The sequence below is a fragment of the Panthera pardus genome, unplaced genomic scaffold (assembly GCF_024362965.1).
Source record: "Panthera pardus isolate Hobbes unplaced genomic scaffold, ASM2436296v1 HiC_scaffold_2, whole genome shotgun sequence".
NCBI classification, from domain to species: domain Eukaryota; kingdom Metazoa; phylum Chordata; class Mammalia; order Carnivora; family Felidae; genus Panthera; species Panthera pardus.
In genome coordinates, this window is record NW_026526765.1 from 116193790 (window position 1) to 116206994 (window position 13205).

Below are 13205 nucleotides of genomic sequence, written 5' to 3' on the forward strand. Positions count from 1 at the left end.
AAAGACAAGAAGTACAAGTATGAATCTTCGGCCCTCAAAGCTCTTGTCCTTAACTGGCCATGACTTGTGTAATTTTCCCTCTTTGAAGAAAACCAAGCGCATCCCCTGGGGCTCCTCATTCTTTGTTCCATATAATCATTCAATACATATGACTTAGCTGCTGCTACAATTGCTACTAATCTTTTCCGTGAACATGGAAAATCTGACGGACACTACGGACCTCATTTATTCAAGTACCAGATTTTCCCACCTGTCAGACTCTGTGCTAGATGCCGAGGATAACATGATGAAGAAGCCTGACATGCTGCCTCCTCATGTAGCTTAGAGGACAATAATCATTAACCCAAGAATCACACACATGCAATGCATAGTTTCAAATTAAAAACAATGATATGAAGGAAAGACATTGCTATGTGAGCTTATAACAGAGGAAAGCTGCTTGAGGAAGTGATATTTAAGCTGAAGTCTAAAGCTGTGCTTCTCAAACTGTATAGAAGGGCCAATTATTTCTGTTTGTTTTAATTTCCAATCCAGTGAGATCCATACATGGTCTTACTGTGCACGGCTAATATGCAGTTACACCATGCACAACTTGTGACTTGTGTTACACCCTGTTTGAGATGAGTCCACTGACCATGTACTCAGAGGCATCAGCAGTATCAAACTGATACAACAATCTCTAAAGGCTTCTCTCAATTTCTGGACTTCCTGTGGACCAGTAGGAAGCAATGCATGAGCTTGAGCCAGTCAATGAATCCCAGTGAGTAGCACTGATTTTTATAAAGGAGGGAGCTGGTAGTGCTGGGGATGGGAGCACTGTTCCAGGCAGAGGGAACTAGCAAATGCAAAGGTCTGGTGGTGAGAAATTGACAGATGCTGGTGAGGAGGGGGAGGAAAAGGAGAAGAGAAAAAGAAGGCTGAAGCAGTTTATGTGTAGTCAAAAGGAGAATAAAAGTCCAAAGTAAGGCTTGAGTGGCTTAAAGGCTTTAGAACCTTTATACCATACCAACGATTCTGATCTTTTTTCTGAGAACAGTGAGAAGACAATTAATTTTGCTTTGAACAGATCATTATGTGGTAGGGGGGAGAATAGACTGGAGTGTGCAAAAGTGTACAGGACAAACCAGTTATAAGGCAGGACGTGATGGCAGTAGGACTGGGGGGATAGCAATAGAGATAAAGAGAAGTGACAGATTCAAGAGATATTTACGAAATCAGATTACAGAACTTAGCGATGAATTGGAAACGGGGGAGATGAGATGGATCATTTCTCGTTTCTGGCTTCCATAACTGGATGGATGCAGAGGCCAGTCACCGAGAAAGGGAACATCACACAAAGTCCAGGAGACAGAGGTCAGGGACTTCATCTTGGATATAGTCGAGTTTGAGATGGCTGAGCAAGAGGACACCTGTGTTGCCTTCATGAAACCATGTGTTTGAAAGCTGTTCGGTGCAAAGCCCACTCTAGAAATGTACATTGTCATGACCGCCTCCAGTATTGCAGACTAACTTCTTCCCTCCAACCAGAAAGCATGCTTCTTTTTACCACTTCCTTTTGTCATGCTGTCCTCCTTCTTACCTTCTTAAGTAGTGACACCATTTCCTGTGACCAGGCAGAAGGGTAAGTCACAATAGCCGTCTCAAACATGTGCGCGATTTCCTTGCTGGACGCACCGGAGCGAATATGGTATGGTCTCTTGGGGGAGAGAAGCAGTAAGAGTCTTCATTTTTATAGGGAAAGAAAAAATGTTGCTTTGCAAATGTTTCTGAGCTAAATTTTCAAGGACTAAAATCTCAGTATCATTTTCTAATCCCTTCCAGCTGATTGTTGTTTTCATATGCAAATGTGATCTGTCGCCAGCTCTCTTAAAAAAAAAAAAAGACACCAGAAATCTATAGTTTCTTGTGAAATCTCAGAATTTTTAAAAGTAGCTAAGTCCATTGGGCCAAATGAAACATTTCTGTACGCGAAATCCACCTCTGAGATACCAATTTGGGACTGTTTTGTAAGGTAACTTATACAAGTATTTACATAAAAAATGGGACAAGTGTTCAGTAAATGGAACTTAAAAAAAATGTCCCTTACATGTTGATTATAAGGAGATCCAGCATTTTACTCTGCATCTCCTTGCACTTGTTTGAATCAATAATAAGTTCAAGATAGAATGTTACCCACAGACCTTCATCCTCCGTCCATAATGCTATAAGTTGCTAGTTCCATGGAGAGGGGTAGGGAATTTTATGATAAGGCAAAGTACTTTCACTTCTGAGAGAACCAAGTTCTTCTATAGATTTAACTTGGGGTAAAAGAAATCAAAACAGTGGCTTTGTCATATTTTTCACAGCTGTCCACTAGAGGGCAGTCTTTACCTATATTAATTTCTCTATTTCATAAAATAGATTTGTGGGATTTTATCTTTTATGCGAACTGTGAGCTACTTAGGGCCAGAGATTATCCCATACTCATATGTGTGTGCATTGGACCTAACAGGTGCTCATTACATGTTTGTTGAATGGACAAAATTGCCATATTAGATTAACCAACAATGGGACAGTTAATATGGACATGTATATTTATCAAGTGCCTGGCCCTTTCAAGATACTTAACAAGTGATTGTGGGCCTATGAAACAAATTGGAAGAAATAGAAGTTTATTTTTTTCCTGTTATGAATCAGTATTTAAAGGTAATGTAATGGGGAGGGGGTGCCTAGGTGACTCAGTCAGTTGAGCATCCGACCCTTGATTTCGGCTTAGGTCATGATCCCAGGGTTGTAGGAGCCAGCCCCACATTGGGCTCCGCACAGAGCCATGGAGCCTGCTTAAGGAAGATTCTGTCTCTCTTTCCCCCTGTCTGCCCCTCCCCTTGCTCATGTGCTCTTTCTTTCTCTCAAAAAAAAAAAAAAAAAAAAAGTAACATAATTATAGATGGCTAACAGACACATGAAAAGATACTCCATAACACTCATGATCAGGGAAACACAAATCAAAACTGCAATGAGATATACCTTCACACCAGTTAAAATGGCCAAAATTAACAACACAGGAAACAACAGGTGTTGGCAAGGATGCAGAGAAAGGGGAACCCTCTTACACTTTTGCTGGGAGTGGAAACTGGGGCAGCCACTCTGGAAAACAGTATGGAGGTTCCCCAAAAAGTTAAAAATAGAACTACCCTATGACTCAGCAATAGCACTATTAGGTATTTACCCAAAAGATACAAAAATACTAATTGGGAGGGATACATGCACCCACATATTTATAGCAGCATTATCAACAATAGCCAAATTATGGAAACAGCCCAAATGTCCACAGACTATGAATGGCTAAAGAAGTAGTATACACACACACACACACACACACACACACACACACACAGGAATATTACTCAGCCATCAAAAAGAATAAAATCATGCCATTTGCAAAGATTTGGATGGAGCTAGAGAGTATCATGCTAAGTGAAATAAGTCAGAGAAAGACAAATACCATATGATTTCATTCATGTGGAATTTAAGAAACAAAACAAAGGAAGATAGTGGGTAAAAAAAGAATGGCAACCCCAGCAACAAACTCTCAACTACCGAGAACAAATTGGTGGTTACTGGAGGACAGGTGGGTGGGGAGATGGGTTAAATACGTGATGGATATTAAGGAGTGCACTCGTGATGAGCACTGGGTGTTGTATACAAGTGGTGATTCACTAAATTCTATACCCGAAGCTAATATTATGCTGTATGTTAACTAACTGGAATTTAAATAAAAACTTGGCAGAAAAAAAAAGGTAATGTAATTCAGTGTTTGAGCTTTGAAGGCAAAAAGGAATTGAGTGCTAAATTAAGGCACTCGATTGGAGTTTCAATTCCTTCCTCTGTAAGATGAAGCTCCTTTATCTGTAAAATAAACCTCCACGTGAGATTGTTGGAAAAACTGAATCACATAACATGGGTAAAATTCTCCACAAAGCAGCTAACACATATCACACACAATGCAGGAGAGAGATTTTCATCACTCTTGAACATGGGGTAACAAGGGTGGATACCAATGTCAATAGTGAACAGCAAGGTGAGTCATGGATAGAGGTGATGTGAAGAAAGGCTTAACTCTGTACATGGTATATCAACGTCAAGTTACTTGGGGAACCACAGACTGCTAGGAGTTGACCTCTAAAAAGGAGACTGGCCAGACTTTATTTCTTTTATCCAAGGTCTAAACATACACAATCGTATGTATTTTCTTCCCACAAGACTGAATAAAGGACTATAGGTAATTCATTTGTTTTGGTAACAATATAGTGGAAATAACCCATGTAACTCAATCTCAGAAAAGAAATGCTAGGTACCTGGTCACCATACTCAATGCTTATTGGCTGTTTGCTAGCCAAGGGCAATGTGGGTCACTACGTGTGACTCATTCCATGTACACCATTAAGAGCTGGGACACGTTCGGCACACTTCAGCTTCCAGGATTCTATGCATGCGCACATACATCTTTTCTTTTTTCTAATTTTCTTCATTTCTGCTTCTAAACTTACTGTTTCTCAGACAGCTAGAAACATAACATGATTTGATAAATGAATACATTAACTGATGAACGCCACAGGCAACTAACTGGTTTAAGTGGGCTTTTTTCCCATTTACTTTAGAAGGCCATGTGACTGAAGCTAGTATTAAAAAACATCCTCATGGTCTGTCCACTTATTAAAAATAGTCAATCATCATCTTTACCTAAAAAATAACTTATTTTTCTAGTTCAAAAATTTAAAATACATGTTAATTCATCAGCTACCAGAATTGTATATTTATTCATCTTCCAAATATTTATTGAATGCTCATGATGTTCCAGCACCTCTGTTGGGCACTGGGGATTCAATGAAGAATAAGACACATTATTTCTACATTGGTGAAGCCTATAGTCTATTTACAAAACCTGTAAATATTTATATCGACTGAACACCCCTAAATCAATGGAACATATACTATAAAGTAATACAGTATGCAATGACAGGATATATGAAATAATTCTTTGGCAGCATATAAAAGCAAGAATATGAAGAATGCATAAGGTGGCAAAGGTAAAACATTAGCTGGGAGAAAATGAGGTGTGATTATAGTCATATTTCAGGAGTACAAAAGCAATAGAGTTAGTTGCAGCTAAGGATGTACAATTAGTGTAAAACTGTGTGTGTACCCATCAGAACCTAACAAGGATAACACAAAGGCAGAAAAGGCAGACCAAGCAGGTTAATAGTTAAGAGACCCACCCATTCACCAAGACTGCAATGAAGTTCAGAAACCACGGAGATGTCAAGCATATCTTTGAGACATGTATCTTTCTGTAAGTGAGAATTTGTAAATGTAGATGAAATCATTGTTTAGCACCCTTCCTCTGTGGCTTAGTTGTGTTGATAGTTGCAATTAAATGTGATTAGCTGCATTTTGAAACATAATTACCTGTAGCCTACATGGCGATTCTTTCTGCGAATGTGGCAAGATTGATATGTAGTGGCTTATTCCCCCATTCATTCAATACACACCTGTTATGTATCTATCTAAAGTTAAATACTGGGAATAATACTAAACTGTATAAGGTACATGTTTCACCTTTCATGAATTTGTAATCTAATAATATAGAAGAGATAAAAACATAAAAAATGATAGGCCTTGAAAAACTCACCAGAGCAATACTTGACAGAGTGGATTTAAATTCAATAATCTAACAGTAACTTTCCTTCAACTTTCCAAAACAAAAGGAAGAAAGAAAGAAAGAAAGAAAGAAAGAAAGAAAGAAAGAAAAGAAAAGAAAGAAAAAAGAAAAGAAAAGAAAAGAAAAGTGAATCTGACAGTGTTAATACAGCACATCATAGGGAAGTACCACAGAGGTAATATGATATGGGAGGGAGGGAAAAAATATTCTCTTGGCAAAATTCTCTTTAGGCATTTTCTTAGTTTAAGGAAAGTCTTCTTTAAAAGGAAACTACTCTCGGGGCGCCTGGGTGGCTCAGTCAGTTAAGTGGCCGATTTCGGCTCAGGTCATGATCTCGCGGTCCGTGAGTTCCAGCCCCGCGTCGGGCTCTCTGCTGACAGCTCAGAGCCTGGAGCCTGTTTCAGATTCTGTGTGTCTCCCTCTCTCTGACCCTCCCCCGTTCATGCTCTGTCTCTCTCTGTCTCAAAAATAAATAAACGTTAAAAAAATTAAAAAAAAAATTAAAAAATAAAAGGAAACTACTCTCATTTTCCACTGAACTCAGAACCCAGGGGCCTGATGACAGAGAGGAACCAACAAGACAGGGCATGAATTGTGTTGTGTTAATAATTCACACTTGCCTTAGGGAAGCATGTCTATGTTAGAGTCCTGTACTGTCACCACCAAATGATTTTCTTTAAACAAACAAATATATTTACACAAGCTATTTAGTGAGGTGCACTGATTTTCCCTCTCTGGCAGTTTATAATATCCATATTATTTCATTTTATCTGCGTTTAATACTAACTCACATGCTTGGCTCCATACGTGGGAGAGTGAATGTGCAGAAGTCCCAAGCATCACATGGCATAATGCTTTCACCCTGCAAACAAACTGCTTGAGTTTAGCAAAAAAAAAAAAAAAAAAAAAAAAAAAATCCATTCTTCTATTTTAAAAAGGAAACTTGACAGAAGAGGAACCAAAGAAAACTGTGATTCTCCCATACCCGGCCTCTGAGGAGCTCATATGCCGTCACTCCCAGGGACCACCAGTCAACAGCAAAGGCATAGCCCGTTTCTCTTCTGGAGTTGAACATCTCAGGTGCTGAAAACACAGAGAAGTCAGGTCAGTTTTATTCCCTGATCCATTAACGGATCCCTTTTCCCAACATGTTCCTCCTAAGGCACATTACAGGGTAAATAAAGGAATAAACACTGTTTGGATGTTTATCATCCACTGCTAGATTGCTCACAGCAGGCAAAAATGTCTAATTTCCTAGTCTCAGTAGACTAATTCATCAACCCACATACGGGCAAGCACAGACCTTGATGGGCAAATTCTGCTCTCGTTTATATCATATACCTATTAAAAATTGGATCCCATAAGGCCTCAAATGTTCAGATGATGCTAAAATTCAAACGGCCAAGAAGATGGTATTTGTTGTCTTGATTTGGAAGGTTGGTACTAAAGGACCTTTATTTGTATTACTTCTGCAAACGCGCTTAGAATTTGGTGCACCATACGTCGGATTACCTCTGCATCTCAGATGGTTACAAGACACAAGGACGGCATTTACAGCCTGCTATTACAGGTGATGAGGGAGCGGGAGAGAGGGGGCCGACATTCTGGACGATGTAAGGTTTTTCATTAGGTGTGAAACTCACACTTAGTAACATGGTTGTTTGAAAGGACTCTTTCAACAACATAGCAAAGCTACAGTCAATTTTGGCCCCCACTGGTGACCCCCTAGTTATGCATTCTCCCATCCAAGCACTAACCAGGCCCGACCCTGCTTAGCTTCCGAGATCAGACGAGATCGGGCGCATTCAGGGTGGTATGGCCGTAGACTAGTTAGTTATGCATTCTCTAAGCGCTTTGACACACTGTGGACCTTCTCCATACTCTTCCAGGAACACACCTAACTCGTGAGGGATGAGGCACAAAGCAAGAGTGGCTTGCTCACCGCTACATTTCTAGTGTCATATTGAACCTGGCATGCAGAGTCACTCAACAAAACGTGTTGAAAAAATAATGATCAGTCAAGTAAACAAGCAATGGTGGCAATTATTAGCTCTGGAGCCATGCTTTCTGGGTTCAAAACCTGCCTTTACCACTTGTTCTGACCTTGAACGAGTCAGCTGCCTGAACTTGAGAAATCCTCATCAGCAAGGTCAGAATAATAAGCAGGAGATCTTTCTAGAGGTGAGAGATTAAATGAGATGCCAAAATCTCAGTTCAGTGCCTGGCACCTAGAAAGTGCTCCAAACATCAGTGCCCGTTCTGGAGAGGCAAACGTTCATAGGAATGGGGATTTTACTTGTCAAAAGCTATACACAGCTGACCCGAGCCTCTGGTAGTAAGGTGTTGCCTCTGGAAAAAGGAAACCGGTGTGACATGGGGCCTGCACCAGGGCTGACCTACCCAGGTACTCAAGTCCCAAGCCAAATGCTGTGGACAGAATGTTGACATCACGAGGCCCAGGACTGACCCTAATGGGAAGAGCCTGTGGTAGCAGAACTAGGCAGACCTCATTCCCTCGTAAATTCATCTCCCACGCGTGAATGCATCCTTCCTGCAAGTCCTAGGTCTCCATGCAGTTCAGGAGACAATGACCCTGACCCCACAGTCCGCCCCCCACCCCCGCCCCTGGATGGAATGGGCTTTATTTCCCCTTTCCCTTATCAGTACCTAATAGTTGTCATGTCAGATACTCCCCTGGGTGACAAGCCACAGGCATCTCAGAGAAATAGCAGAGAACTCTGAGGGATAAATAGGCCATTTTGCTAAGAGAATACCTAACATCTGGGTGTTTTCAACTTGGGAGTGTTATGAACAACGCTGCCATGAACATTCCTATACGTGTAAGACTCCTTAAAGTCCACACATCTGTAGGGTACATTCCTGCAGGGGGAGATGCTGGGGATAGGACGCGCATCTTCACATATTTAACCCGGTGGTAGTACCAATTAATACCGTGACCAGCAGTGTATGAGAGGGTTTTTGTTTTGTTTTGGTTTGGTTTGGTTTTTTTTTGCTCAGCGTCCTTACCCACACTTGGTGTTAGCTGACTTTTTGAATTCTGCTAGTCTACTAAGTGTGTACTGATCTTTCATTGTGGTTTAAATTGGCAACCTCCTGACTACTAACAAGCCTGAACACATTTTAATGTGTCTGTTTGCTATCTGGATTTCCATTATTTGGTTTTCAGGTTTTAGAACACCTAGATATTAGATTCTCGGTCAAGAAATAAGAAGCAAGGGCCCAAAACCTAATCCATAAATGTAATGCAATAGAAATAATGAGTGAAACTTAAAAAGGTAGTCTAAATTTCATCTACCAAAAAAAATCTGTGAATAATAAAGGTTTTCTGAAAACAAAGACATAGACCTGCATCTCATGTATTCAATATTATTATAAAGCTACAATTAAGATTTGAAAACCACATAATGTAGACAGTAGTATATAAGGATATTTAGTTCATGATGAACATACTATAAATCAATATGAAACGGTCTTATTTGATATGTTGTCTCAAAACAATTATTTAATGTAATGATCTAACAAAAACCAAAGTCAGATCCTTATGACACATCTTTAGTCAGGATTATATGTCACTGGAATAAGGAAAAATATAAGTGAATAAGTGAAAATATATAAATATATATAAATATATGATATATATATATAAATATATGTAAATATATGATATATATTTATATATATAAATATATATAAATATATAAATATAAAGTGAATATAAGTGAATAAGTGAAAATATAACAATAATAAAAATATTAGGTAATCATATCCAAAATCTGGAGGTAAGAAGGTCCCACTAAGAATAGCATCAAAGGTAAAAACTATAAAAAAGACCAATGGTATGATGATATTAGAAAATAGTTCTTTATATGAAAAATGTCATAAGAATAATAGTAAATGGAAAATTAGGATATCATATTTATAACACATAGGATACCCTGTAATATTCTGAACATATAAGGGGCTAGAATTTTTATATAATTAATAAAATATTATTTTATATAATTAATAAGAAATATCAGGATAGGATAAACATATTAACACCCTAATAGAAAATGAGCAAAGAGCATGCACAGACAATTTATAGAATAAGTCAGAGAAGTGTAGTATCAGTATCATAATGAGGGATCATTTTAAATCATCTTTTCAGGAAGATTAAAGATATTCATTGTTCAGCCCTGCTGAAAATGCAGGGAAGTGAATATCCTCAGACACTTCCAGAATGAATGAACAGAAATCAGTGTAAATTTTCAGGAGGAAACACATTAACACATAAATAAATATCCAGTGACCAGGAATTCTTTGAGTGGTAATTTATCATAAAGATAAACAAACTACAGGACCTATTTCTGCTAATAGGAGTTTTATTACAAATTTACTTGTATTTTTTAAATTTAAATTTTAGTTAGCATACAGTGCAATATTGGTTTTAGGTTTACATTCAACACCAAGTGCTTATCACAACAAGTGTCTTCATTAATGCCCATCCACCATCTAGCCCCTCCCTCACCCACCTCCCTCCATTAATCCTCAGTTTGTTCTGTATCTTTAAGAGTCACTTCTGGTTTGTTTCCCTCTCTCTCCTCCTGCCTCCATTCCCGTATGTTCATCTGTTTTGTTTCTTAAATTCCACATATTAGTGAAATAATATGTGTTTGTCTTTTTCTGACTGACTCATTTCACTTAGCATAATACCCTCTAGCTCCATCCACATCATTGCAAATTGCAAGATTTCATTCTTTTTGATGGCTAGTAATATTCCATTGTATATGTATACCACATCTTCTTTATCCATCTAATAGTTGATGGACATCTGGCCTGTCTCAAATAGCTTGGGCTCTCTCCATAGTTTGGCTATTATTGATAATGTTGACAATGTACCCTTTTGAATCTGTAGTTTTGTATCCTTTGGGTAAACACCTAATAGTGCAATTGCTGAATCATAGGGTAGTTCTATTTTTAACTTTTTTGAGGAACCTCCATAATGTTTTCCAGAGTGGCTGCACCAGTTTGCATTCCCACCAACAGTACAAGAGGGTTCCCCTTTCTTTACATCCTTGCCAACACCTATTGTCTCTTGTGTTGTTAATTTTAGCCATTCTGACAGGTGTGAGGTGGTATCTCATTGTGGTTTTAATTTGTATTTCCTTGATAATGATTGATGTTGAGCATTTTTTCATGTGTCTGTTAGCCATCTGGATGCCTTCTTTGGAAAAGTGTCTATTCATGTCTTCTGCCCATTTCTTAACTGGGTTGTTTGTGTTTTGGGTGTTGAGTTTGAGAAATTCTTTATAGATTTTGGATACTAACCCTTTATCAGATGAATGAAACTGGACCACTTTCTTACACCATACACCAAATCATGAAAATAAATTCAAGTGGATGAAAGACCTACATGTGAGACAGGAAACCACCAAAATCCTAGAGAAGAACACGACAGCAACCTCTTTGACCTCGGCTGGAGCAACTTACTAGGCATGTTGCTGAAGGCAAGGGAAACAAAAGCAAACATGAACTACTGTGACTTTATCAAGATAAAAAGCTTCTGCACAGTGAAGGAACAAATCAACAAAACTATGGAATGAGAGAAGATATTTACAAACGACATATCTGATAAAGGGTCAGTATTCATATTTCAAAATAAAAAACAACCCAACATTCAATAACGAGGAATTGGTTAAATTTGATGCAGCCCTCTAATTCTGGAGCACATGATCATTAAAAATGATAGTTATATATACATGGGCATGGGAGAATAAGCAGTATCATTCGTGAAGACCAGGTTCTGGAGTTGGAGAGAAACAAGTTGCATTTCTGGCTGAGGCAGGTTTATAGAATGGAGGCAGAGAGGTTGCATAGCATAGTAGAGTTGAGACTCTGAGCCTTACAGTTGTATCCCTAACTCCACCTTGAGAAAGTGCTTAATTTCTCAGCTTGCATGTTTCAAGTGGAAACAACCGGAGTATTGACCTCATGGAAGTTTTAGTTTAAACAATGTAATACACGCACTTGGAACAGTGCTTGGTACATAGGAAGACCTCAGTTAATGTCAGATATTGTATCTTAATCATCCTCACCATCATTATCACCATCAGTGCCATGGCTCAAGATTTGTTAGACGTAGGTTTAACTTCATTAACTTTGTTACTTCCTGTGTGATACATTCTTGTCACTTTCTCTCCTGGCCTGATTTTTTTTTTTTTAATCTGTGGAATCAGAATAATAGTAAGCCTATTTCACAGGGTTGCTTTGAGAATGTAATGGTACAATAAATGTTAAAACCTTAGCAAAGTGCTTGGGCCATCATAAATGCTCATTTTGTCTATTGCTATCACATTATAAAGTGAACATTTAGGGTACAAAAATTCAGTATGATCCAACTTTTAATAAAGAAAAACGTGTGTGTGTGTGTGTGTGTGTGTATACACACAGATAAAAAGGTCTGGAAGGAAAGCATAAATATCTACAAGTAGATGGATTAATTTAACTGCCTTTTGCTTATCAGCATTTTACACGTTTGCCATAGTGAATTTGCTTTGTTTTTAATTGGAAAGAGAAGAATGTTTTAATTGGGTAAGCTGTAAGTGATCTGGGTTATATTCACACAGAGGTAGGAGTGAGGGTGAGTAAGGAGGGAAGGGAACAAGAAGCTAAAAGATTCTGAAGGGAAGGTGGTTCAGAACTGTCCGACTGTTCATCCTCACCTTTCCAGAGCCAGGAAACTGCTGTATAGAGTAATATGCCCAGCATCTCTTCTTAGTAGATGTCACATATTCCTATAATCGCCAGTATTTCATTCTAGTTTTCTTTCTTTCTCCTTAGAATATTTTTTCTTTCTATAACTGCTAATTAGTACTATAAACGGGTACAATTTACCCCCCTTTGTGCTCCCACAGGAGCACTATAAAATGAGTACTCGTGTCTGTTACATAGATATTACCAAATTATTTGGAACATAGTTTTCAAAAAGAAAAAGCAGACTTCTACCTATGACACCTCTTAGAAGGACTCTTACCCCAAAATCAAAGGAAGGACAACCTTTGGATAAAGAGTTAAGGGATGACAGATCCTCATTTTTTTAAAATGTTTTATTCTTTTTTTTTTATTGTTTATTTTATTTTTGAGAGAGAGAGAGAGAGAGACAAAGCATGAATGGGGGAGGGCAGAGAGAGAGGGAGACACAGAATCTGAAGCAGGCTTCAGGCTCTGAGCTGTCAGCACAGAACCCGACTCAGGGTTCAAACTCAAGAACCCTGAGATCAGGGATATCTGACTTCAGCTGAAGTTGGACACTTAACCGACTGAGCCACCCAAGCATCCCTAAATGTTTTATTTATTCTTGAGACAGAGAGAGATAGAGCATGAGCAGGGAAGAGGCAGAGAAAGAGAGGGGCACAGAATCCCAAGCAGGCTCCAGGCTCTGAGCTGTCAGCACAGAGCCTGCTGTGGGGCTTGTACTCACAAGGTGTGAGATCATGACCTGAGC

At 38.7% G+C, this 13205-nt stretch overlaps 1 protein-coding gene across 6 annotated transcripts in view; it reads right to left on the reverse strand.

Annotated features, from left to right (window-relative positions):
* The window catches only part of STK32A (serine/threonine kinase 32A), a 130177-nt gene that overhangs the window by 19106 nt on the left and 97866 nt on the right, over positions 1 to 13205 (reverse strand). For all 6 annotated transcript variants that reach the window (XM_053907366.1, XM_053907364.1, XM_019414223.2 and 3 more), the window contains 2 exons: positions 6687 to 6784; positions 1580 to 1696 (listed from right to left, as the gene is read on the reverse strand). In XM_053907366.1, the coding sequence (XP_053763341.1) occupies positions 1580 to 1696; positions 6687 to 6784 (215 nt within the window). The remainder of the gene's footprint in view (positions 1 to 1579; positions 1697 to 6686; positions 6785 to 13205) is intronic.